At 44.7% G+C, this 26300-nt stretch overlaps 1 protein-coding gene across 2 annotated transcripts in view; it reads right to left on the reverse strand.

Annotated features, from left to right (window-relative positions):
• Positions 1-16944, reverse strand: part of LOC135510753 (uncharacterized) — a 29163-nt gene extending 12219 nt beyond the window's left edge. Inside the window, exons 1-7 of one of the 2 annotated variants that reach the window (XM_064931926.1) lie at positions 16829-16944; positions 12170-12279; positions 8685-8769; positions 4420-4615; positions 4060-4128; positions 2935-3953; positions 1889-2712 (exon numbers count right to left, since the gene is read on the reverse strand). In XM_064931926.1, the coding sequence (XP_064787998.1) occupies positions 1889-2712; positions 2935-3953; positions 4060-4128; positions 4420-4615; positions 8685-8769; positions 12170-12279; positions 16829-16926 (2401 nt within the window). In that variant the 5' untranslated portion in view covers positions 16927-16944. The remainder of the gene's footprint in view (positions 1-1888; positions 2713-2934; positions 3954-4059; positions 4129-4419; positions 4616-8684; positions 8770-12169; positions 12280-16828) is intronic. The other variant, XM_064931927.1, reaches the window with a different exon arrangement.
• Positions 16945-26300: the final 9356 nt, after the last annotated feature.

A 26300-nucleotide genomic window follows, 5' to 3' on the forward strand; every position in this document is an offset into this window, starting at 1 on the left:
CTATTTCTTCCTAACAAAGACAGCCAACTTCGCCAAACGGGGATGATTTAACAAAAGCGCATTTGCGAAAAAAGCACAATCGTTGCACGACTGTACCTAACCATAAACACTAATGCCTTTCTTAAAATCAATACATAGAAGTATATATTTTTAAACCTACATATTTAGCTGAAAGAAATCCAGGTTATCAGGCAATATTAACCAGGTGAAATTGTGTCACTTTTCTTGCGTTCATTGCACGCAGAGTCAGGATATATGCAACAGTTTGGGCCGCCTGGCTCGTTGCGAACTAATTTGCAAGAGTTTTACGTAATTATGATATAACATTGAAGGTTGTGCAATGTAACAGCAATATTTAGACTTGGGGATGCCACCCGTTAAGATAAAATACGGAACGGTTCCGAATTTCACTGAAAAAAAACGTTTTGTTTTCAAAATGATAGTTTCCGGATTCAACCATATTAATGACCAAAGGCTTGTATTTCTGTGTGTTATGTTATAATTAAGTCTATGATTTGATAGAGCAGTCTGAGCGATGGTAGGCAGCAGCAGGCTCGTAAGCATTCATTCAAACAGCACTTCCGTGCGTTTTGCCAGCAGCACTTCGCTGTGCTTCAAGCATTGAGCTGTTTATGACTTCGAGCCCATCATCTCCTGAGATTAAGTTTGTGTAACCGATGTGAAATGGCTAGCTAGTTAGCGGGGTGCGCACTAATATAGTTTCAAACGTCACTCGCTCTGAGACTTGGAGTAGTTGTTCCCCTTGCTCTGCAAGGGCTGTGGCTTTTGTGGAGCGATGGGTAACGATGCTTTGAGGGTGGCTGTTGTCGATGTGTTCCTGGTTCGAGCCCATGTAGGGGCGAGGAGAGGGACGGAAGCTATACTGTTACACTGGCAATACTAAAGTGCCTATAAGAACATCCAATAGTCAAAGGTATATGAAATACAAATGGTATAGAGAGAAATAGTCCTATAATAACTACAACCTAAACTTCTTACCTGGGAATATTGAAGACTCATGTTAAAAGGAACCACCAGCTTTCATATGTTCTCATGTTCTGAGCAAGGAACTTAAACATTAGCTTTTTTACATGGCACATAATGCACTTTTACTTTCTTCTCCAACACTTTGTTTTTGCATTATTTAAACCAAATTGAACATGTTTCATTATTTATTTGAGGCTAAATTGATTTTTATTGATGTATTAAGTTAAAATAAGTGTTCATTCAGTATTGTTGTAATTGTCATTATTACAAATAAATAAATAAAAAATAAATCCATATCGCCTTTTTTTTGGTCCTCCAATAAATCGGTATCGGTGTTGAAAAATCACAATCGGTCGACCTCTAATTTACACACTTGTAATGAGCAAACAGTAACATAACACATAGTCCGTAACAATGTCTGATAAGGACAGATTGTTGTACTGCGGGCAATGGAATCGCAAGATGCAGTATTCAGAGCTCCCATCTATTTAAAATGTTCACAGCTGCGACATAGCGAGAGAAGAATCACCCTTATGTCACCTCCCCCAGTGTAAAGCCTCCGTTATTACTGCTTTAAACAACTTACAACAAGTAAACATACCCCTAGTGAGCATGACAAGCATACTCATTAAACAAAGCTATCAATTACTCTACTGCTGATCCATCTCAGAACCTCCTTGTTTCCTCCTCTCCTCCATCACAATGAGAGAAAATGAGGGAGATTAATAGTTCACACCTAAATGCAATTCAACTTTTCTCTTGTACTCCCTTCTGAAGGTAACTGATGCAAACCCTTCATGAACAGAAACTTTATTTTTTTAGGGATGGCGTTCTGTCATGAATTAGCAGTAAGTGCTAGTTTCATCATACCAGGGCCGAGTTCCCGGAAGTGTCTCCTTACCATCCAGCTCCAGACAAATGTGCTGCAGGCTCATCCCCCTGAACAGCACGCCCTGCCGCTCCCCATAAAGCACCACCCTGCCCACATGTCCCATCAACGCAGGGTCTCGGCCTATCGTGGTGCAGCTCTGGGTTACGTGGTACTCCCGCTGAAGGAAGTCTTCCAGGCGCTTGCCAGCCGCCCCGCCCGGCAGGCCCTGCCCCTCACCTTCCTCCAAGAGCAGTAACTGGGTAAGGATGGCCACCTGCCGGCGCACTCGCGTTTGGGTCAGCACTCCGGGATTCTTGGCGCCGCTGGCACGTGCCAGGTTACGCAGCAGGTCGGTGCCCCGGAGCGGGGTGGCGGGCGAGTGGAAGGGCCGGGAGAAGACGTAGGGGCTGTGGGGGTCCACACCCACATTGGCAGAGGTCTGAAGGAGCAGCTCCATGCAGGGCTCGCAGTGCGGGGGCAGGATGAGGGGTTGGATACGCCCCCGCTTACCCAGCACACCTGCCCGGGGGAGGTGGCAAAGCACCTGGCGCTCGAAGGCGGAGAGGATGGCCTCTAGGCCAGTGGGGGGGTTGTTGGCAAAGTTAGCCTGGGTTGGGCTCGGTGTGGTGGTACGGTTGTGGTAGTCCTGGGTGGTGAGCTTGGCCACTTCGCACTCACGGTGCCGGTTGTAGAGGATAAGTAGCGCCAGGCTGGAGTGACAAAGTAGGCGCCAGGCCTCGGCCGAACTGGGGGAGCGAGATAGGGACAAGAAGGAAGAGTGTTGCTGACGGCGGAGGAAGAGCACCAGGCAGGAGAGGGAGGATAGGAGAGGGGGCATGTGATGTCTGTGAGAGCTAGAAAAAGAAGAGAGGCAGAGAGAGGGAGCGTGAGAAAGTAAAAACAATAACATGTCAAAAAGTTATATTTTTACTTTATCTTTATCACAACAATAATGATAGAATTGCAGAATATGGTGTCATTTCTCAAGCAGTTTTGATACAGAGCATCATATTTCACATTTCAGTTAGGCCCGACTTTCTTTCCAATGCAGCAGAACCATATTATCCATCACATACCTAGCCATCTCGACACTCTTATTCTCAGGACTATCCCCTTCCCCAGCTCCACAAAGCTCCAGCTCCTCACCCGGCACTTCTTCCTCCGGCTCGGGGGTAGAACGTGGAGGTATCTCTTCCTCCTTGCTCCTGAAGCACTCCTCTGTTTTCTGCTGCTCCTCCTTTGCTCTCTTCGGCCTGCGGCCCCTCCTAGCTGGTGTGGGCAGACTTTTAACCGGTGCCACTGCAGGGGTGAAGCATTGCTTTGGCGTCTGTACCGATAAGTTGGAGCCTTTCTTGGCCACAGCCGACTGAGCAGACAGTGAGAGCGAAAAGGAGACCGCCCCTGAGGAACTTCGAGTGGCCGGTGCATCCCTCTCTCTCTCCCTGTAGAAAGGAGGGGGAGGGGCGGGAGCGGAAGATGAGGAGGGCTGGGGGGAGGCGAAGGTATGGCCATGAGAGGTGGTGGTGGTGGTGGAGGAGTGAGGATGGGAGGAGGTAGAGGAGGAGTGTGTGTGGCGTGTGGCTAGATCCATGGCCGCCCTGACCTTTGGCTGGTTGGCATGGTGTTTCTCCAGGTGGCGCGCCAGCGAACGGTAGTGGCGGCCGCAGTAGGAACAGTGCTGCCGTCGGCTGACAGTAGCCCCGCTGGAGCTGCCAATGTTTATGTTGATGTTGTTGTTGATATTGGTGGTGGGGGGCGCCAGGGTAGTGGCGGCCTGAGACTGGGTCTGGGCCGGGGAGACAGCTAATCGGGAGGATAACAACGAGCAGGGGTGGCCGGGTCCCACCCTGGGATTAGCAGCTCTGTTCTTCTTGGTGGTGACCGTAACAGCTATCTTGCGCTTCTTTCGGCGACTGAGCATACGGCCCCTCAGCTCCTCCATCTCTTCTTCTTCATCATCATCGTCGTCGTCATCTTCTTCTCGGTCTGAGTCGCTGGGCTCAGAGTGGGTGAGCGGGGAGGAGGAAGGGGAGAGGGACCAGGAGGGGGTGAGGTAGTCAGAGAGAGACAGAGGGTGGGGACCGGGCTCTTCCTCCTGTTCGGAGACAAACCCCAAAACAAGACAAAAGAGACTTTGTAAATACCCTCTGTAACCAATAGATTAAATGAGCTTGAGGTAGGGTCACGACCGTTTTGATTACCTTCTTAATGTTATTGTCTGGGTTAAAGCTGCAGTCAAACCCTCGCGAAGACACAGAGCTATGGAATCCCTGGAATATTCATAACACAACCAAAAGGCTTCAATATGGATTCAGAGCATTATTAACTGAGTGCCACAACAATTACACTGGGCATTGCAATGTTTTTACTTAGAACAAGGAGACTTGTTCATGAATGCCACTAATGCCTACAGATGAACAACGTCAATTTTGATGTGTATAAGGTTGCTGTTAGTCAGAAGTCATGACCTCTAACAACAATAATTCCCCAAGTATATTTAAGAATGGCTGAAATGGGTTTGCGATGAATTAAGCTGGTGATGTTATCAGCAAGTCAATCACCATGGCGTTCTCTCCCCAGTCCGTCAGGCTGTAGTCCACCGTGATCTCCTCCCCTTTGGCGATGTCATGGATCGCTATAACGACCAGTCGCACCTGGCTTCCACAGTGCACCTCTCGGATTCTGCAGTTGGGCGGGGGGTGGAAGAGCACTGGCCCCCGGACACCACTCGCTCCCTCCTCACCCAGCTCCGACACGCTGTACAGAGAAACACAGTAACGTTACATACCATCCACTCACCATTGGATTGGTCGTCACCAAGCCTGGTCCAGGAGAGATACACTGTGTGCCGCCTTTTGTTCTACTCCAGCACTGACACACCGGATTTCACTGATCAAGGTCTTGGTGAGGTGTGGGCCATTCTACGGTAAAGGATTTGCGCTTTGACTCAGTTTTTTTACTTAACAAATGTATTCCAAACAAAAAATATGAATATTTTGAACAAACCATACAATGATATGCAAAAGGACTAATTGTGACAATTTCCACTGAACATTTTTCAAAAACAAATTAAGTGGAAGAAATGTGCAGATGCAAACTTTGATAATGGAATTAATGTAAAATCTCCCTCAGGTTTATGCGACCACATTTCCAAAAACTTCTAACTTCTATCTGCTCCGAATTCAAACATGTAAGCTATTTTTTTAAATTCCCATTAGCTGCTGCCAAGGCAGCACACCAATACATACCCACAGCACCAAATGTACAATACCACCATACAACAATATTAAAACGTATAGTGTGTGTGTGGGCTAGCGTGTGTGTATCCTGTGCTGTATTCAGTACTGTATTGTACTGCTATCCGAACATCTCATTCCAAAAGCATGGCCATTAATATAGAGTCGGTCCCCCCTTCAATTCTATAACAGCCTCCACTCTTCTGGGAAGGCTTGCCACTAGATATTGGAACATTTCTGCGGGGACATGCTTCCATTCAACCGCAAGAGCATTAGTGAGGTCAGGCACTGATGTTGGGCAAATAGGCCTGGCTCGCAGTCGGCGTTCAAATTCATCGAAAGGTGTTTGAAGGGGTTGAGGTCAGGGCTCTGTGCAGGCCAGTCAAGATCTTCCACACCGATCACGACAAACCATTTCTGTACTGACCTTGCTATGTGCACGAGGGCAGTGTCATGCTGAAACAGGAAAGGGCCTTCCCCAAACTGTTGTCACAAAGTTGGAAGCACAGAATCATGTAGAATGTCATTGTATGCTGCGGCGTTAAGATTTTCATTCACTGGAACGAAGAGGCCGAGCCCGAACCATAGACAAACAGCCCCAGACCATTATTCCTCCTCCACCAAACTTGACATATGGCACTATACATTCGGACAAGTAGCGTTCTCCTGGCATCAGCCAAACCCAGAGTCGTTTGTCAGACTGCTGGATGGTGAAGCATGATTCATCACTCCAGAGAATGCATTTCCACCCTTTCCAGAGTCCAATGGCAGCGAGCTTTACACCACTCCAGCCGACGCTTGGCATTGCGCATGATCTTAGGCTTGTGCACGGATGCTCGGCCATGGAAAAAACAATTTCCTGAAGCTCCCGACAAACAGTTTTTGTGGTGAAGTTGCTTCCAGGGGCAGTGTGGAACTCGGTAATGAGTTTTGCAACCGAGAACAAAAAGAATGTACGCGCCAGGCGCTTCAGCACTCGCCGGTCTCGTTCTATGTGATTGTGTGGCCTACCACTTTGCGGCTGAGGACGTTGTTGCTCTGAGCAATTTCCACTTCGCAATAACAGCACTTACAGTTGACTGGGGCAGCTCTAGCAGGGCAGAAATTTTACAAACTGACTTGTTGGAAAGGTGGCATCCTTTGACGGTGCCACATTGAAAGTCCCTGAGCTCTTCAGTATGGCCATTCTACTGCGAATGTGTGTCTTTGGAGATTGCATGGTTGTCTGCTCTATTTTATAATCTTTCAATAAGCAAAAATATTGGATATATTATTGAAGCTGGTGTACAAAACCGAAAGTAAAAGATGCAAAAATGTAACTTAACGCGATGCCTAGAAATAACGCGCATAGAACATATCTACAGCATCTTAGACCTGCTTTCAATGAGAACAACAGATCTATAACTCACATTTCTATGTGAATTTGGTTGGGTCGCCAAAAAATTACATTTTGCAGCATTAATCCCTTTTTAATTCAGGCTGTAACACAAAATGCAGAAAAAGTAAAGGAGTGTGAATAATTTCTGAAGGCACTGTAATAAATCCAATGTGAAATGTGATATCTATAGTATCTGTATCTAGCACTGATTTTCAGCTGGCAGGCAGACACTGGAATATGTTTCAGTGACAGATTGAGGGCTTTGCATAGGTGCCTTGTAATGTTTTTTTGGGGGACTGAAAAAGAGAGTCCCGGAACATAAAATAACGTTATTAACCAGTTCCCATGCTTTTAAAATAACAGTTCACTTTCATTCCTGGTTCTGTTCCTAAAAACCAACCCCTGGTTATGTGTAACCCAAGTATGCCTACTAGGCTAGGTGTACTGTGTAGCCTAGGCCTACTTACGTATGTGTTTATGTTTGTTAATATTTTTATACTGAACAAAATGATAAAGACGCAACATGTAGTGTTGTTCCCATGTTTCATGAAGCTGGAAAATAAAGTCCCGAAACATTCCATACACACAAAAAGCTTCTCTCAAATGTTGTGCATAAATTCTGTTTACATCCGTTAGAGAAAATGTCTCCTTTGCCAATATAATCCATCCATCTGACAGGTTTAGCATATGAAGAAGCTGATTAAATAGCAGGACCATTACACAGGTGCGCCTTCTGCTGGGGAAATAAAAGGCCAAATATGCAGTTGTCACAACACAATGCTAGAGATGTCTCAAGTTGAGAGAGCGTGGAATTGGCATGCTGACTCCAGGAATGTCAACCAATGATATTACCAGAGAATTTAATGTTAATTTCTCTACCATTAGCAGAAGTAGAGAACTTTGGCAGTACCTCCAACCACACCAGCCCAGGACCTCCAATTCCGGCTTCTTCACCAGCGGGATCGTCTGAGGCCAGCCACCCGGACAGCTGATGAAACTGTGGGTTTGCACAACCGATGGATTTCTGCATAAACTGTCAGAAACCGTCTCAGGGAAGCACTTCTGCGTGCTCGTCGTCCTCACCAGGATCTTGATCTGACTGCAGTACAGCGTCGTAACCGACTTCCGTGGGCAAATGTTCACCTTCGATGGCCACTGGCACACTGAAGAAGTTTGCTCTTCACAGATAAATCCCGGTTTCAACTGTACTGGGTAAATTGTGTCGTGTGGGCGAGCAATTTGCTGATGTCAATGTTGTGAACACAGTGCCCCATTGTGGCGGTGAGGTTATAGTATGTGCAGGCATAAGCTACGGGCAATGAATACAATTGCATTTTATTGATGGCAATTGAATGCACAGAGATAGTGACAAGATCCTGAGGCCCATTGTCACGCCATTCATCCACCTCCATCACCTGATGTTTCAGCATGATAATGCACGGCTCGTGTCGAAAGGATCTGTACACAATTCCTGGAAGCTGAAAATGTCCCAGTTCTTCCACGGCATGCATACTCACCAGACATGTCACCCATTGAGCATGTATGCTCTGGATTGACATGTAAAACAGTGTGTTGTAGTTCACGCCAATACTCAGCAACTACGCACAGCCATTGAAGAGGAGAGGGACAAAATTCCACAATCAACAGCCTGATCAACACTTTCCGAAGGAGATGTGTCCGCTGCATGAGGCAAATGGTGACCACACCAGATACTGACCGGTTTTCTGATCCACACCCCTACTTTAAAAAAAAAAAAGATATCTGTGACCAACAGATGCATATCTGTATTCCCAGTCATGTGAAATCCATAGATTATGGCCTAATAAATGTATTTCGATTGACTAATTTCCTTATATGAATTGTAAACTCAACTTTTTGAAATTGTTGCATGTTGCCTTTATATTTTTGTTCAGTGTAGAAGGACCAAAATTAGGTTTTCAAACTGTGTCATACTCATGATTATAAATGCATTATCCACGTGTGGTTGTTTCTGGTGGGTTTTTAATCGTCAAATAAATCAAAGCAAAAAATGCAACTACAATTTTTTTTTTAATTGCATCAACATTTCATTGAGCAATTTCTAGATAATATCAGAAACATTTAATGTATTTCACATCAAGCTTGATATCCTCTACCTCTCATTATCACATATTGGCTGTCAGAAGAACACATTTTTTTAAGTGTAATTGAGTAATCCTATTGTCTCTCTCACCAGAGCTGGGAGGGGTCAGCAAGGTAGTAAGGGCTTCCGGGTGGAGGCAGTCTGTCCTCCGCTCCCTCTGGGTACTGCCCACCACCTAGGAGAGTTACACACAGGTAAGAACAGCAGCACACATTTAACCCAATGTATACAGTGCCTTGCGAAAGTATTCACCCCCCTGGCATTTCTCCTATTTTGCTTCCTTACAACCTGGAATTAAAATTTTTGGCGGGGGTTGTATAATTTCATTTACACAACATGTCTACCACTTAGAAGATGCAAAATATTTTTTTTTATTGTGAAACAAACAAGACATAAGACAAAAAACAGAAAACTTCAGTTTGCATAACTATTCATTCCCCCAAAATCAATACTTTGAAGAGGCACCTTTTGCAGCAATTACAGCTGCAAGTCTCTTGGGGAATGTCTCCATACATTTGGCACATTTGCCACTGGGATTGTTGCCCATTCTTCAAGGCAAAACTGCTCAAGCTCCTTCAAGCTGGATGGGTTCCACTGGTGTACAGCAATCTTTAAATCATACCACAGATTCTCAATTGGATTGAGATCTGGGCTTTCCAAGACATTTAAATGTTTTCCCTTAATCCACTCAAGTGTTGCTTTAGCAGTATGCTTAGAGTCATTGTCCTGCTGGTAGGTGAACCTCGGTCCCAGTCTCAAATCCCTAGAAGACTGAAACAGGCTTCCCTCAAGAATTTCCCTGTATTTAGCACCGTCTATCATTCCTTCAATTCTGACCAGTTTCGCAGTCCCTGCCAATGAAAAACATCCCCACAGCATGTTGCTGCCACCACCATGCTTCACTGTGGGGATGGTGTTCTCATGGTGTTGAGAGGTGTTGGGTTTGTGCCAGACATAGCATTTTCCTTGATGCCCAAAAAGCTACATTTTAGTCTCATCTGTCTGGAGTACCTTCTTCCATATGTTTGGGGAGTCTCCCACACGCCTTTTGGCGAACACCAAACGCGTTTGCTTATTTTTTTCTTTAAGCAATGGCTTTTTTTGGGCGACTCTAACGTAAAACCCAGCTCTGTGGACAGTACGGCTTAAAGTGGGCCTATGGTCAGATACACCAATCTCCGCTATGGAGCTTTGTAGCTCCTTCAGGGTTATCTTTGGTCTCTATATTGCCTCTGATTAATGCCCTCCTTGCCTAGCACGTGAGTTTTGGTGGGCGGCCCTTTCTTGGCAGGTTGTGGTGCCATATTCTTTACATTTTTTAATAATGGATTTAATGGTGCTACATGGGATGTTCAACATTTAGGATATTTTTTATAACCTAACCCTGATCTGTACTTCACCACAACTTTGTCCCTGACCTGATTGGAGAGCTCCATGGACTTCATGGTGCCGCTTGCTTGGTGGTGTTACAGACTCTAGGGCCTTTCAGAACATGTGTATCATGTGACAGATTATGTGACACTTAGATTGCACACAGGTGGACTTTATTTAACTAATTATGTGACTTCTGAAGGTAATTGGATGCACCAGATCTTATTAGGAGCTTCATAGCTAAGGGGGTGAATACATATGCACGCATTACTTCTCCATTTTCTATTTTAGTTATTTTTTTCATTACACTTCACCAATATGTCCAGAATGTAATATTATAATATAATATGTCCATTACATGACCATAATATGTAATATTATAATATGTCCATTTACATGAAATCCAAATACAAATCTATGTAAATTACAGGTTGTAATGCAACAAAATAGGAAAAACACCAAGGGGGATGAATACTTTTGCAAGGCACTGTACTGACACATACATTTTTGCTCACCCATCTACACACAACACCCGATAATGACAAAGTGAAAACATGTTTAGACATTTCTGCACATTCATTGAAAATTATATAAAGAAATATGTAATTTACCTAAGCATTCACACGCAGAGTCAGTACTTTGTAAAAGCACCTTTGGCAGTGATTACAGCCGTGAGTCTTTGTGGGTAAGTCTCAATTATTATTTTTATTTTATTTATTAATTTAAATGTAACCTTTATTTAACTAGGCAAGTCAGCTAATAAGAATTTGTTCTTTACAATGATGGCCTACCCTGGCCAAACCCGACGACGCTGGGCCGATTGTGCACCGCCCTACGGGACTCCCAATCATGGTCCGGATGTGAAACAGTCTGGATTCGAACTAGGGACTGTAGTGACGTCTCTTGCACTGAGATGCACTGCTTTACACCACTGTGCCACTCGGGCGCCCCCTCTAAGAGCGTTCCACACCTGGATTTTGCAACATTTGGCGATTGATCTTTTCAAAATTGTTTAATAAGCTCGGTCAAATTGGTTGTTGATAATTGCTCGACAACCATTGTTCAGGTTTAAACTGTAATTTGGCCACTCAGGAACATTCACTGTCTTTTGTTAAGCAACTCCAATGTAGATTTGGCCTTATGTTTAAGGTTATTGTCTTGCTGAAAGGAACCAGGTTTTCCTCTGGGATTTTGTCTGTGCTGAGCTCCATTCCGTTTGTTTTTATCCTGAAATACTCCCCAGTCCTTAATGATTACAAGCATACCCATAACGTGAGGCATCCACCACTACGCTTGAAAATATGGGGAGTGGTACTCAAGAATGTGTTGTATTGGATTTGCCCCAAACAAAACACTTTGTATTCAGGACAATGAGTTAAATTGCTTTGCCATATTTTTTTGCAGTATTACAGTAGAGCCTTGTTGTAAACAGGATGCATGTTTTGGAATGTTTTACTCTGTACAGGCTTCCTTCTATTCACTCTGTCAATTAGGTTAGTATTGCGGAGTAACTACAAAGTTGATGCATCCTCAGTTTAACTCCCATCACAGCCATTAAACACTAACTGTTTTAAAGCCACCAATGGCCTGATGGTGAAATCCCTGAGTGGTTTACTTCCTCTCCGGAAACTGAGTTAGGAAGGACGCCTGTATCTTTGTAGTGATTGGGTGACTTGATAACATCCAAAGTGTAATTAATAACTTCACCATGCTAATTAATAACTTCACCATGCACAAAAGGATATTCAATGTCTGCTTTATTTTAACCATGTATCAATAGGTGCCCTTGTTTGCAAAGCATTGGAAAAATGTTGGTTGAATCTGTGTTTGAAATGCACTGCAACACTAAGGGACCTTACAGATAATTATGTGTGGGGTACAGAGATGAGGTAGTCATTCAAAAATCATGCGAAACACGATTGTTGCAACTTGTGACTTGTTAAGCAAATTTCTACTCCTGAACTTATAGGCTTGTCATAACATAGGGGTTGAATACTTACTGACTCAAGGTATTCCAGCTTCACATTTTTTTTATTTTTTAGAGTTTGTAAAAACATCAAAAACATCATTCCAGTTTGACATTATGGGGTACTGTGTGTAGGCCAGTAACAAAGTCATACTGTAATACAACATTTAGAAAAAGTCCAGGGTGTGAATACTTTCTGACGGCACATAATAGGGTGTCTGTCTGTGCGTGTGTTTACCCGGACTGTAGCTGTGTTCAGACAGACTTTCCTCCTCTTCATCCTCGGTCACGTAGGCCTGGTCACACACCTTCACAGGTGTACCCTTTCTTTTTCTCCCACACACCCGCCTACAAAACACACGCGGGGTTCCTTTAGCACTTGTCCATGACTCTCAGATCAATTACACATAATAAGAGTCATAGGACAAAGAAGTCTTCGGTACGTGGGAGTTTTGTTAAGTGCCTAAACGCTCAGTCTGAATATTAACATGCATCGCTTGCGGGTACAGGTTTTGGGAGCATAAGGACCTTATCTTTCGTATGAGCGAGAAATAATAAATAAATAAAAAAGGTTGCATTGATACACACCTTTATAGGGTTAACGTTCCCACGTGGCCATATCAGCGATTGTTTACGGCAGACAGATGGAAGACAGCTAATTAGCACAAGTGGTCCCTCTATGTAGCATGCACCGAACATCTGTGTGTAACTGAAGAAGGTCCCCAGAAACATCACTGTAAGTGTATATTTTGCATTTGTGAAATTACTTTTAATGTGATATAAAAGGGGCTTTATGTTTCTAGAACTGTATGGCAATTTAGAATCCATTCACGTTTAGCTTGAGTATTTGGCTGCCAGAGAAAGTCTACCTCTGAAGATATCGTATAAGGTCCCTGGACCTTAAGGAGTAACTTGAGGGTAGGGTACATCTTGGGGTAGGGTTCCCTTCAGATTAAGAACATTTCAGCTTAAAAATGTGCTGCATAGAGCAGACAGGTTTATGTTGTCGATGACAATAATTACATTTCTAGATAGAGGTAGCGTTCTCCTGGCATCCGCCAAACCCAGATTCGTCCGTCGGACTGCCAGATGGTAAAGCGGGATTCATCACTCCAGAGAACGCATTTCCACTGCTCCAGCGTCCAATGGCTGCGAGCTTTACACCACTCTAGCCGACACATGGCATTGCGCACGGTGATCTTAGGCTTGTGTGCGGCTTCTCGGCCATGGAAAACCATTTAATGAAACTCCCAACAAAAAGTTGATTTCCAAGATGGCGTAGCAGTGCAGACGTGTTTTGTTCGTCCTCTCATGTACTTCTGTATTTTTCGTATATTTCCATTTTATTTTCAATCTCTTCTCCATTTTAGTTCAATTCTACCTTCCAGTAACCTGCCTCACCCATTGTGATATGGAACCGCTATTATTTTTAGACCTTATAGCAAGAACCACCTAGCCATCAGAAGCTAACCAGCTAATTAGCTACAAGCTATTTAGTCATTGTTAGCCACTGCTAGCGGCCTTTACCTTCTGCACAGATACCAGAATTTTTTATATTTTTTTAGCCTGGATAATACTCGCCAGCCTACCAGTAACGGACTGTCTCTCCACTACAACGCTGGTCCCTCGACCATTACTCCTGATCTTCACAGCTAGCTAGCACCCACCGAGTTACCAAGTACCGAAGCTATCCCTGAGGCCCACCTCCAGGTCTACTCAGTTGTTCACCCGGACTCCACCCAAACACAGCTAGAACACACTACTCCACCGGATCCTTGCCGTAAGCTCTGGACATTGGCACCGGATCACCGCTGCTACTGAGTGGCTGTAGTGGCTAATGCCCCTGCCCCGAAGCAAGCACCAGTTTGCAGTGACCCAGGCGCATCTCCTTGCTAGAAAACTACATTACTACAACTAAGATACCTCTTTCGCCATCTGGCTTGGATCCTTAGTCGACACGGCGCCCCGCCGCACCACTACGACTGGTCTGCCGCAAATACTCCATCCGCTGTGCCTTCAACCGGCCTCCGTCGGAGCACACGCTTCGACTAGCCCCGGGCTACTAACTTTAAACACCATGTCGCCCGAATGCTAGCGTAGTAGCGACTACTCCGCGGCTTCCCTGTTCCATCTATTGCTGCCCCCTGGACCCTATGATCACTTGGCTACATAGCTGATGCCTGCTGGACTGTCCATTAATCACAGTACTCCATTCGGTTTATTTTGTATTGTTTATCTGTCGGGCCCAGACGCGAACTGAGGCCCTGTGTGTAGTTAACCGAGCCTCTCTGCCCATTCATCGCCCTTTTACCTGTTTTTGTTTTAGGTGATTAGCTGTTGTTGTCTCACCCGTTGTTGTCTTAGCTAGCTCTCCAAATCAACACCTGTGATTACTTTATGCCTCGCTGTATGTCTCTCTCATATGTCAATATGCCTTGTATACTGTTGTTTAGGTTAGTTATCATTGTTTTAGTTTACAACGGAGCCCCTAGTTCCACTCATTATACCTCTGATACCTCCTTTGTCCTGCCTCCCATACATGCGGTGACCTCACCCATTATAACCAGCTTATCCAGAGATACAACCTCTCTTATCATCACTCAGTGCCTGGGCTTACCTCGGCTATACCCGCACCGCACCATACCCCTGTCTGCACATTATGCCCTGAATCTATTCTACCACGCCCAGAAATCTGCTCCTTTTATTCTTTGTCCACAACGCTATAGGCGACCAGTTTTGATAGCCTTTAGCCGTACCCTCATCCTACTCCTCCTCTGCTCCTCGGGTGATGTGGAGGTAAACACAGGCCCTGTGTGTCCCCAGGCATTTGTTGACTTCTGTGATCAAAAAAGTCTTGGTTTCATGCATGTCAACATCAGAAGCCTCCTCCCTATGTGTGTTTTACTCACTGCGCCAACCTTGATATCCTTGCCATGTCTGAATCCTGGCTTAGGAAGGCCACCAACAATTCTGAGATTTCCATACCCAACTACAACATTTTCCATCAAGATAGAACTGCCAAAGGGGGAGGAGTTGCAATCTACTGCAGAGATAGCCTGCAAAGTTCTGTCATACTTTCCAGGTCTATACCCAAACAACTTCTAAATTTAAAAAATTAACCTCTCCAGAAATAAGTCTGTCAATGTTGCCGCCTGCTATCGACCCCCGCTCCACCCCCAGCTGTGCCCCGGACACCATTTGTGAATTGATCGACCCCCCCCAATCTAGCTTCAGAGATCCTGGAAGGATATTGACCTCATCCCATATTTCGAGGAAGCCTGGTCATTCTTTAAAAGTAATTTCCTCACCATCTTAGATAAGCATGCCCCGTTCAAAACAATTCAGAACTAAGAACAGATATAGCCCTTGGTTCACTCCAGACCTGACTGCCCTTGACATCCTGTGGCGGACTGCAATAGCATCGAATAGTCCCTGCAATATGCAACTGTTCAGGGAAGTCAGGAACCAATACACGCAGTCAGTCAGGAAAGCAAAGGCTAGCTTTTTCAAGCAGAAATTCACATCCTGTAGCTCGAACTCCAAAAGGTTTTGGGACACTAAAGTCCATGGAGAACAAGAGCACCTCCTCCCAGCTGCCCACTGCACTGATGCTAGGTAACACGGTCACCACGGATAAATCTATGATAATCCTATGACGGTGTCACATTGAAAGTCACTGAGCTCCTCAGTACCGGCCATTCTCCTGCCAATGTTTGTCTTTGGAGATTGCATGGCTGTGTGCTCGATTGAATACACCTGTCAGCAGCAGGTGTGGCTGAAATAGCAGAATCCACTAATTTGAAGGGGTGTTCACATACTTGTGTAAAGTAACTTGCATTTACATCTGCCACATTATGAATAGGCAATTTCTTGCTGTCAAATAACCCCAAGAAAAGTCTACCGCCACTCGTAGTAAGGCATTCTCTACTACCATATTAAATAATCACAACAATGTTATTCTAATATTGTTTCTAAAGTTAAATTCAAAACAGAAATGAAATAGATATGGCATTAACAATTGGGATGATATAGTATCAATATAATTTTAACATCTGTCTATCAACAAATTGAATCAAATCCATAAATAATCTGATAAAGACACAAAATAATAGCTTTATAAAATAAACATTTGACAAACCCTAATAGCAGACCTATATAAAATGCGCCCCACTCCACACACCTGAGATACCTTTGCATTCCTCATTCGCTCTCTCTGATACAGTAGACCACAAAATCAGTCAGATCATCAACACAGTGAAAATGATGCCTGAATTTAACTGCCCCCCCCCCCCCCCCAAAAACAACATCAGTTTGAATAAAGATGATCTAGCTAGCTACCAAAACATCTGGTATGCAGGTGTGGTTTTAATGAAATATTAACAAATAATGAATCATCAATGAATAACGTATTTCGCTAGTTAGCAAACGTTAGTTATCAGAATCAAGTAAGGCATGTCCTAAATGAAAATAATTATAGATAGCTACTCAGTTAGCGAAGATTTCTGCTCTGCCAATATAACTAACCTAACGCGTTAGCTGGCCGGACAAGCTAAAATGGCTAGCTGGCTGGCTCTTGAAATAACAGACAGCCCATTACAGCTGGCCAGCTTCCAAACGAAAGAGCAACATCATACAGCTTAATCGGCGTTAAGAGAAGTGGGTGACCGTAATTGTGGATGCTTGCACATCCTAAACTAGTTAGTGATCCCAAAGCGAAAAAGCACTTTTGCTGTGTTTCATTTTTGTCAGCAGAATCATCACGCGGATGGAAGCCTGGAACTAAACAAACACACGCTTAGGCAGGGCTTTGCGTTCTACTTCACTTTAAACAAAGTAACGTTAGCAAGTGATCAGATACACAACAAAAATGTATTTTCCAGTAAGCTATTTCTCTCACCCCCGGGGCGGCGGCGGTGGCGGTTTGCTCCCATCCCCGTCACTGTCGAGGGTCGGTGGCTCCCGGTAGTCAAAAGGCGACCGTACGTTCTCCGCCATTAGGACTGCTCTCCTACCCGTCCTCGCGCTCCGGTAAATTGTCCAACGCGCATGTGCGAGGATGCAGAGGTTTATGGCAAAATGGGGGGTAAGAATAGCACAATTACAATGGGTAGGCCTGTACTTTTTTGCCAATTTCTTTAATAAAAGGTATGCCTATGGCATACTGTCTTGAATTGACAGAGAAATCTATGGATATAGCAGCCCATACCCTAATTTCGTCTGTCAAACAGGTAGACCGACTTCATAGGAAGAAATAGGCTCCAACACAAGCCCTCTTGTTGTTCGTAAAGTCTAATGAAAATGAAGACTGTTGAAATTATGCCTACTTTCAGCACCTTGAGCTGGTTACTATGGGAAGTCAATAAATTCCCAATAATTAAATTATTGATTTGTTATACTGATGTAAAGCCTTGTCAATTCATAATCCTATCCCTTCTTTTTGTTAGGTTAATATTTAAGAAAATAAAATGGATTTGATAATGCTAGAGAAAAAGCTGTAAAATACCCAGAAAAGACGTGAATCTGATATATATGGGGATATGTTTCATTTCTTTGGTTGAGCTACAGCTTTCTATAGCGGAGGCGACAAAACATAGGCTTTGTTTGGGAAGTAATCTAATTCTGTCACTATCAATTGATTGATCTTTCACTTTGATTCATAAACTTAGATTTCCAAGTCATATTGACATTTGGGCTTTGTAGTCAGACCACCACAACCGACGAGTTCCACATTGCTGGGGGCTAGCTGAGAACAAGGAAGAACGCCAGCAGCTTTAAGTCTCAACCCTTCCTCTTCACTGATTTGTGCCATAACATAGAGCCTGAGTCCAACATTCCATTCAACGTTACCTGGCCACTAACTAGTACTGGTGCATAAATACATTGACCCAGAGTGTGAGCAGTTCCTCAAGCTCCTGAGCAGTTTCTCAGGCAGGGCAGGCCCCAAGTCGGCAAGCAAGATTGGCACGGTAAAGCTTAGGCCAGCTGTTACTCTCCTTTCACAGGAGGAGTACCTCTATGGGGGAAGTTGCCAAATGATGCTCGTGTTTCACCTGGGAGCACTGTCATTGTTGAGCCCACCTCCGCCTGCTCAGCCCTTAAGGACATTCTGTTAGAGAATGTCCTAACACCCATGTGGGGAGATCGCTGGGTTCCAAAGAAAGTCCTGAACGCATCACTGAACACGGTCACACTGCGCCGCAACGCCAAGCTTGTGGATGTCTCTCCTTGCCTAGCAGTGGAGAACCTGCCTGTCACTCAGGGGCTGCAATGTCAGTGTGACACCCCAAGTCCTGCCATTTCCTCACAAAGGATGGCTGACCCCACACAGCTGTTGACGGACTATGGTTAGAGCGATGTGAATATCGAGAAGTGAAGTATCTGCTGATTGGAAAGCTAAGCTGGCCAAGATCTTAGTGAAGTACCAAGATGTCTTCTTGAAGGACATGCTGTAATGTGGAGAGGCGAGGGACTTTGTGCACCGCATCCACCTTTCTGACACATCCACCTTTCCATTGGCTAAAGATGCTTGATGCATGTGAGCAGCGCTCGGTCTCCAAGCTTGCACCATACTGCTTCAAGATCATTCAGGTTCCCTTTGAATGTACTGGTTGTGGCCGAAGCTCTGAGCAAGGGACCGTTCGTGAAGCTACTGAGTCATTGACTCGTCTGAGACATATTTGGAGCTGCTTAGGAAAGTGTGTGTTGTGAAAGATGGATGCATGTAGGATGCATTCCGCTTAATGTGTCAGCCGCAATCCTAGATAACTCCTCCCTGCGTGTGTCAGCGGATGTATCCTTGTCTGAGGATGATGCGTCAGCTTTACTCTCCTCTCATAAAGATTGGGAGTCTGCTTCTCGTCAGAACACTGCTTTGTTGGTGGATCACATGAGCACGTTAATCCCAGATGGCCAAGAAACACTCCCCACCTTGTCCATAGAAGAGCTCAAGTCCCACCAACAACATGATGCCGCCATCTCCAGAGTGATCCACTATGTTGAGAGGAAGTGCAGATCATCCAAACGTGAGCATCACAATGAGAACCAGCTTGCTCTAAAGGGAGAAACTCACACTGCTGAATGATATCCTGTACAGAGTTTCCAAAGATCTGCTGACAAGGAGCAACGTCCTGCCTGAGACTCAGAGGAAGGAGGCTTTGAATGGTATTGATGACCTGTTTGGTCACCAGGGTCAGCTACGCACCCTCTCCCTCGCCCGTCAGAGGTTCTTCTGGCACGACATGTAGAAAGACATCCACAACAAATCTAAAATGTGCAGTTTTGTCACACAACATAATACCACAGATGTCTCAAGTTTTGAGGGAGTGTGCAATTGGCATGCTGACTGCAGGAATGTCCACCAGAGCTGTTGCCAGAGAATGGAATATTCATTTAGCTACCATAAGCCGCCTCCAACGTCATTTTAGAGAACTTGGCAGTACGTCCAACCGGCCTCACAACTGCAGACCAGGTGTAACCACGCCAGTACAGAACCCCCTTATTCGGCTTATTCACCTGCAGGATAGTCTGAGACCAGCCACTCGGACAGCTGATGAAATTGAGGAGTGTTTCTGTCTGTAATAAAGCCCTTTTGTGGGCAAAAAAATCCTTCTGATTGGCTGGGCCTGGCTTCCCAGTGGGTGGAGCTGGCTCCCAAGTGACTCCACCCATCGCTCTCATTTGAAATCCATATATTACGGACTAATTAATTTATTTCAAATGACTGATTTCCTTATATGAACTGCAACTCAGTAAAATCGTAGACATTTTTGCATTTTGCGTTTATATTTTCGTTCAGTATACACTACCGTTCAAAAGTTTGGGGTCACTTTGAAATGTGAGGCTGAAAACTGAGTCTTAGGACAACAGTTTTCAGCTGTGCTTACATAATCGCAAAAGGGTTTTCTAATGATTAATTAGCCTTTTAATATGATAAACTTGAATTGGCTAACACAATGTGCCATTGGAACACAGGAGTGACAGTTGCTGATAATAGGGCTCTGTACGCCTAAGTAGATATAAAAAATGTTTTATTTCTTATCAACTTCATGTTATTTTAATGAACATAGCTTTTCTTTAAAAAAAAAGACATTTCTAAGTGACCCCAAACATTTGAACGGTAGTGTAGGTCAAAACCTGTCAAAGGTGTGTCCTAAGCAAGACCCCAGAGGTTGCAGCAAGAGCCCCACTGGAGAGCATCAAGACCACTGCCCCACTGGAGAGCATCTAGACCACTGCCCCACTGGAACTTGTATGCATCGACTTCTGGTCTGCAGAAGACAACAGGAACAATTCTTTGAATTTCCTAGTGATTAATGATTACTTAACCAAGTTGGCACCAAAGAAGTTTTGGTACAACTCGGATCAGGGAGCGAATTTCCAAACTGAACTCATCGCCGAACTCCTGGAGTTGGCCGGTGTCGAGAAGTGTTGAACCTCCCTCTATGGGGAACGGTGACAAGGAGAGGTTCAACAGGACACTAGGTAACATGCTGAGATTCTTGACCCCAAAGTCAAAACAGAAGTGGCCCCAGATGATCCAGAACATGACCTTTGTGTACAGTTGTACTGCTCACTGGCTTCAAACCCTTCTACTTGATGTTTGATAGAGTGCTCAGGCTGCCTGTTGACCTGATGTTCAAGAATGTCTTCCATGACCAGACTGTCTATGGCTACGAAGTCTATCTGAAGTCCCTGTTGAGCGACCTCCAGTCTGCCATGCTCCAAGCTCAGAAGAACTCTGCAGTGGAACAGAGACATCAGTCTGACCTGTACAACAAGTAAGTTAGGGGCCAGTCTCGTTCCATTGGTGACCATGGTCTCATGACTAACAAGGAATGCAGAGGAAAACACAAGCTTCCTGACAAGTAGGAATCAGATGTGTACACTGTCATGGCTTCAAAAGCCTGCACTCAACAACTACAAGATCCGGGGACGTGCTGGAAATGAGAGGGTGGTGCACAGAAACCTCCTGCTCCCAGAAAACTTCCTCCCTTGGATGACACACAGGATGTGTCTGACCTCAGCTCCCAGAGCGACAACAGTATGATGAGTGACACCAATGTGAGGGATGTGCCTGAGACTGAAGCTTCTGGATTGGAGTTCAACAGTGCAGCAGCTGAACCTTCCATGGAGGATGCTAGATGGATGTGCTGAGGATCGCACTACTTCCTGGGTCCAAGAACAGTCTTGGGCTGATGACAGTGATGAAGACACTGGCAGCCTCAACCCAAGTGACCCACAAATGAACATTCATTCAGATGAGCTTCCAGTGGCTGGTGCCCCTAAATCCCCCTCCTTTATCCCTGCCACTAAATGCCCCCGCACCAGAAAAACTTAAAAAGGGCCCCAATGCAGGCAATCACCCCACTTCTGGGTTTGGGAGGGTTATCAAGCCAGTGTGTAGACTCATAGTGTCTATGGTACAGCAAATTGTAGACACTAAACTACATTGATAGTACAGAGTCCCCTGTTATTCAAAAGGAGATCAACTTAGATGTTGATAAGTTTTAGTCCACAACAGTAGCAGAAGTAATGGTCTATGTCCGTGTGGTGTAAAATGCACCTCATTTTTCCATAGGGCGCTCTGATATCTGATCAATCTCTATTCTCTCTTAAGAACAAATTCTTATTTACCAAAAGGCAAAAGACATCCTGCGGGGACAGGGGCTGGGATTAAAAATAAAAATGTATTAAATTAAAATATATGACAAAACACATGACAACAAGAGAGACAACACTACACTACATAAAGAGAGACCTAAGACAACAACATAGTATGGCAACAACATATGACAACACAACATGGTAGCAACATAACATGACAACAACATGGCAGCAACACAACATGGTAGCAGCACCAAAGAGGGTATAACCGTTATTGGGCACAGACAACAGCACAAAGGGCAAGAAGGTAGAGACAGCAATACATCATGCAAAGAAGCCACAACTGCCAGTAAGAGTGTTCATGATGGAGTCTTTGAATGAAACGATTGAGATAAAACTGTCCAGTTTGAGTGTTTGTTGCAGCTCGTTCCAGTCGCTAGCTGCAGCGAACTGAAAAGACGAGCGACCAAGGGATTGGGACCTTTAACAGAATGTGACTGGCAGAACGGGTGTTGTATGAGGGCTGCAGTAGATATCTCAGATAGGGGGGAGTGAGGCCTAAGAGGATTTTATAAATAAGCACGCAACCAGTGGGTCTTGCGATGGGTATACAGAGATGACCAGTTTACAGAGGAGTATAGATTGCAGTGATGTGTCCTATAAGGAGCAATGGTGGCAAATCTGATTGCCAAATGGTAAAGAACATCTAGCTGAATCTAGAGCACCCTTACCTGACAATCTATAAATTACTTCTTCGTAATGTAGCATGGGTAGGATGGTCATCTGAATTAGGTTTAGTTTGGCAGCTGGGGTAAAAGAGAAGCGATTACGATAGAGGAAACCAAGTCTAGATTTAACTTTAGCCTGCAGATTTGATATGTGCTGAGAGAAGGACAGTGTACCATCTAGCCATATTCCCAAGTACTTGTATGAGGTGACTACCTCAAGCTCTAAACCCTCAGAGCTAGTAATCACATCTGTGGGGAGAGGGGCAGTCTTCTTACCAAACCACATGACCTATGTCTTGGCGGTGTTCAGAACAATGTTAAGGGCAGAGAAAGCTTGTTGGACACTAAGACAGCTTTGTTGTAGAGTGTTTAACACAAAATCCGGGGATGGGCCAGCTGAGTATAAGTCTGTATCATCTGCATATAAATGGATGAGACAGCTTCCTACGTTGCTGATGTAAATTGAGAAGTGCGTGGGGCCTAAGATCGAGCCTTGGGGTACACCCTTAATGATAGGTAGTGGCTGAGACAGCAGATGCTCTGACTTTATACACTGCACTCTTTGTTAGCAAACCAGGCCAAAGACCCCTCTGAGACACCAATGCTCCTTAGCCGGCTCACAAGAATGGAATGGTCTACCATGTCAAAAGCCTTGGTCAAGTCAATAAAAATAGCAGCACAACATTGCTTAGAATCAAGGGCAATGGTGACATCATTGAGGACCTTTAAAATTGCAGTGACACATCCATAACCTGAGCGGAAACAAAATGGCATACCAGAGAGAATACTATAGAAAGCCAGTCAGTTGATTATTGACAAGTTTTTCCAACAGTTTTGATAGACGGGGCAAAATAGAAATAGGCCTATAACAGTTAGTATCAGTTTGATCTCGCCCTTTAAATAAAGGATGAACTGTGGCTGCCTTCCAAGCAATGGGAACCTCCCCGGAGAGGAGAGACAGGTTAAAAAGGTCAGAGATAGGCTTGGCGATGATAGGGGCAGCAACAGAAATGGTCTAAACCATCTGACCAAGATGTTTTTGGGGGGTTAAGTTTAAGGAGCTCCTTTAGCACCTCGGACACAGTGACCGCCTGCAGGGAGAAACTTTGTAGCAGGGAAGGGAAAAAGAGGGAGGAGCATCGAGGCTAGTGGCATTAGAAGGGGTGGGAAATAAGGAAATGTTGGTCGGGCAAGGAGGCATGGCTGAGTCAATTAGGAATCCTGACTTATTGAAGTGGTGATTAAAGAGCTCAGCCATCTTCTTCTTGTCAGTAACAACCACATCATCAACATTAACATGGGCAGCTGTGAGGACGAGGGTTTATTCTCCAGGTCTTTAATTAACAGTTTTCCAGAACATCTTCGGGTTAGACCCACAGAGAGAGAACTGCTCCTTAAGTCAGCCTGAGTATGTGTGTGCCGATCCTTTCGCCAGATGCAACTCTTCAGGTGGAGTAACTCTGCAAGATCGCTGTCGAACCAGGGCCTGAACCTGTTTTTAATTCGCATTTTCTTTATGTGGGCGTATTTGTTAACAATACCACTGATAATATTAAAAAAGAAGGTCCAAGCATCTTCAACAGTGGGGATCAAGCTGATTCTATACCATTTTACAGAGGCCAGTTCATGAAGGAAGGCTTGCTCGTTAAATTTTTTAGCAAGCGTCTATGACAAATCAGGACAGGTCGTTTCACTGAGCAGTCATTACAAACACAGGCTGTAAAACAGTGATCACTAAGGTCATTACAGAAAACACCAGACTGATACCTATCAGGATTATTTGTGAGGACAACATTGAGGAGAGTAGCTTTTTCTGGGTGTTTGGAGTCATACCTTGTTGGATTGGTAATAATCTGAGAAAGATTTAGGGAGTCCCATTGCTTTAGGACTTGGTCAGGTGTTTTAAGCATGTCCCAAGTTAGTTCACCAAGCAGGACACATTCATACTTAGTGTAAGGGGCCAGTAGAGAGCTTAGGGCAGGTAGGATATAGGCCGGTGCTGATGGAGGACGATAACACCCAGCAAAAGTCAACAAAGAGCTTTTTGAAAGTTTAATGCTTAAAACCAGCAGATCAAATTCTTTGGGGACAGACTTGGTGGCAACAACCAAGCACTGAAGGTAATACTTGGGAATGATTGTCACTCCCCCACCTTTGGAATATCTGTCTTGCCGAAAAAAGTTATAACCAGAAAGGTAAACATCAGTATTCAAAACATTCTTCCTTAACCACGTCTCAGTAATGACCAACACATATAACACAAACCAGACGGCATCTTTTTCTTGTTTTTTAAATTTACGGATAGCCAGGAGCATGCTCCAACTGTCACGCCCTGATCTGTTTCACCTGTTCCTGTGATTGTCTCCACCCCCTCCAGGTGTTTCTTCTTTTCTCCAATGTATTTATCCCTGTTTCCTGTCTCTCTGTGCCAGTTCATTTTGTATGTTTTGTCAAGTCAACCAGCGTGTTCTTCCCGTTCTCCTTTTTCTAGTCCTCCTGGTTTTGACCTTTGCCTGTTTCTGGACTCTGTACTCACCTGCCTGACCATTCTGCCTGCCTTGACCATGAGCCTGTCTGCCACTCTGTACCTCCTGGACTCTGATCTGGTTTTGATCTTTTTGCCTGTCCACGACCATTATCTTCCCTTTGGATTATTAAAAACTGTAAGACTCCAACCATATGCCTCCTGTGTCTGCATCTGGGTCTCACCTTGTGCCTTGATACCAACACTCATCATTTACAAACAAAGCATGTGTTTAGTGAGTCTGCCAGATCAGGGGCAGTAGGGATGACTAGGGATGTTCTCTTCATAACTGTGTGAATCAGGCAATGTTCCTGTCCTACTAAGCATTCTAAATGGAACGAGTACTTTTGGGGTTTCAGGGAAAATGTATGGGGTAAAAAAATACAGATACCCCAAAAAATGACTGAAGTTGTACTTTCAAGTAGGTTTACTAAAGTACTTTACACCACTGCTCTCAACCTTTTATTAGGTAGCTATTTAGCTGATATATTCCAGTGTGTGTGGTTTGGTAACACTTAGGGCCGGTATCTACGAAGTCATTCCAAGTATTTTCTTTTCATACACTCCAATTGTTTGCGTAATGGCTTTTTCTTTGCATCTCTGCCTAGAAGGCCAGCATCCTGGAATCGCCTCTTCACTGTTGATGTTGAGACTGGTGTTTTGCGGGTACTATTTAATGAAGCTGCCAGTTGAGGACTTGTGAGGTGTCTGTTCCTCAAACTAGACACTCTAATGTACTTGTCCTCTTGCTCAGTTGTGCACTGAGGCCTCCCACTCCTCTTTCTATTCTGGTTAGTGCCAGTTTGTGCTGTTCTGTGAAGGGAGTAGTACACAGCGTTGTAGGAGATCTTATGTTCCTTGGCAATTTCTCGCATGGAATAGCCTTCATTTCTCAGAACAAGAATAGACTGACGAGTTTCAGAAGAAAGGGCTTTGTTTCTAGGGAGGCGGGATCAGAGGAACTAATGGACTAGGGGGAGACGGTTTCTCTGAGGGGATAGGGGGTTTGGCGGGTCGTGTTTGCTGTCGTCAGGGATTGGGTTTTGGGGTGGTGTTCTGGTCTGGTCTCTTATTGGTCTGTTTGTCTTGTCTTTTCCATTTGGTAATTTTTGTCCAATTTGGGTCGTCATCATCTAAGAACTGTAGATGGGTGGTGATGGAGTCTTCCGGTTGTATGACCTCTCTCGAAAACCGGCTCCACTTTGATCAGGGATTTGCAGGTGGTGGAGGTGAGGATTTGTTGAAGATGAAGGTGCAGGCAGGGGTGGGGACTGTTTCTTGGATGTCTTGGTGGTGACAGGGATGGGGGGCCATTTCTTAGACATCTTGGATGGTTGGTTGGGCGGTGCCTGTGGAAAGGTCTGGGTCTGTGTCTTTGTTGTTTTTGTCTGGTGAGTTGGTGGGTTTGGGATTTGGATTGGTGGCTTTGGCCCTTGCCCTGCCAGCATAGGAACTGGGACAGTTTCTGAAGAAGTGGAAAGTGGCCCCCTTTCCCGCACAGGTTGCAGAGGCAT

This window comes from Oncorhynchus masou, chromosome 23, assembly GCF_036934945.1.
Source record: "Oncorhynchus masou masou isolate Uvic2021 chromosome 23, UVic_Omas_1.1, whole genome shotgun sequence".
Taxonomy (NCBI): Eukaryota; Metazoa; Chordata; class Actinopteri; order Salmoniformes; family Salmonidae; genus Oncorhynchus; species Oncorhynchus masou.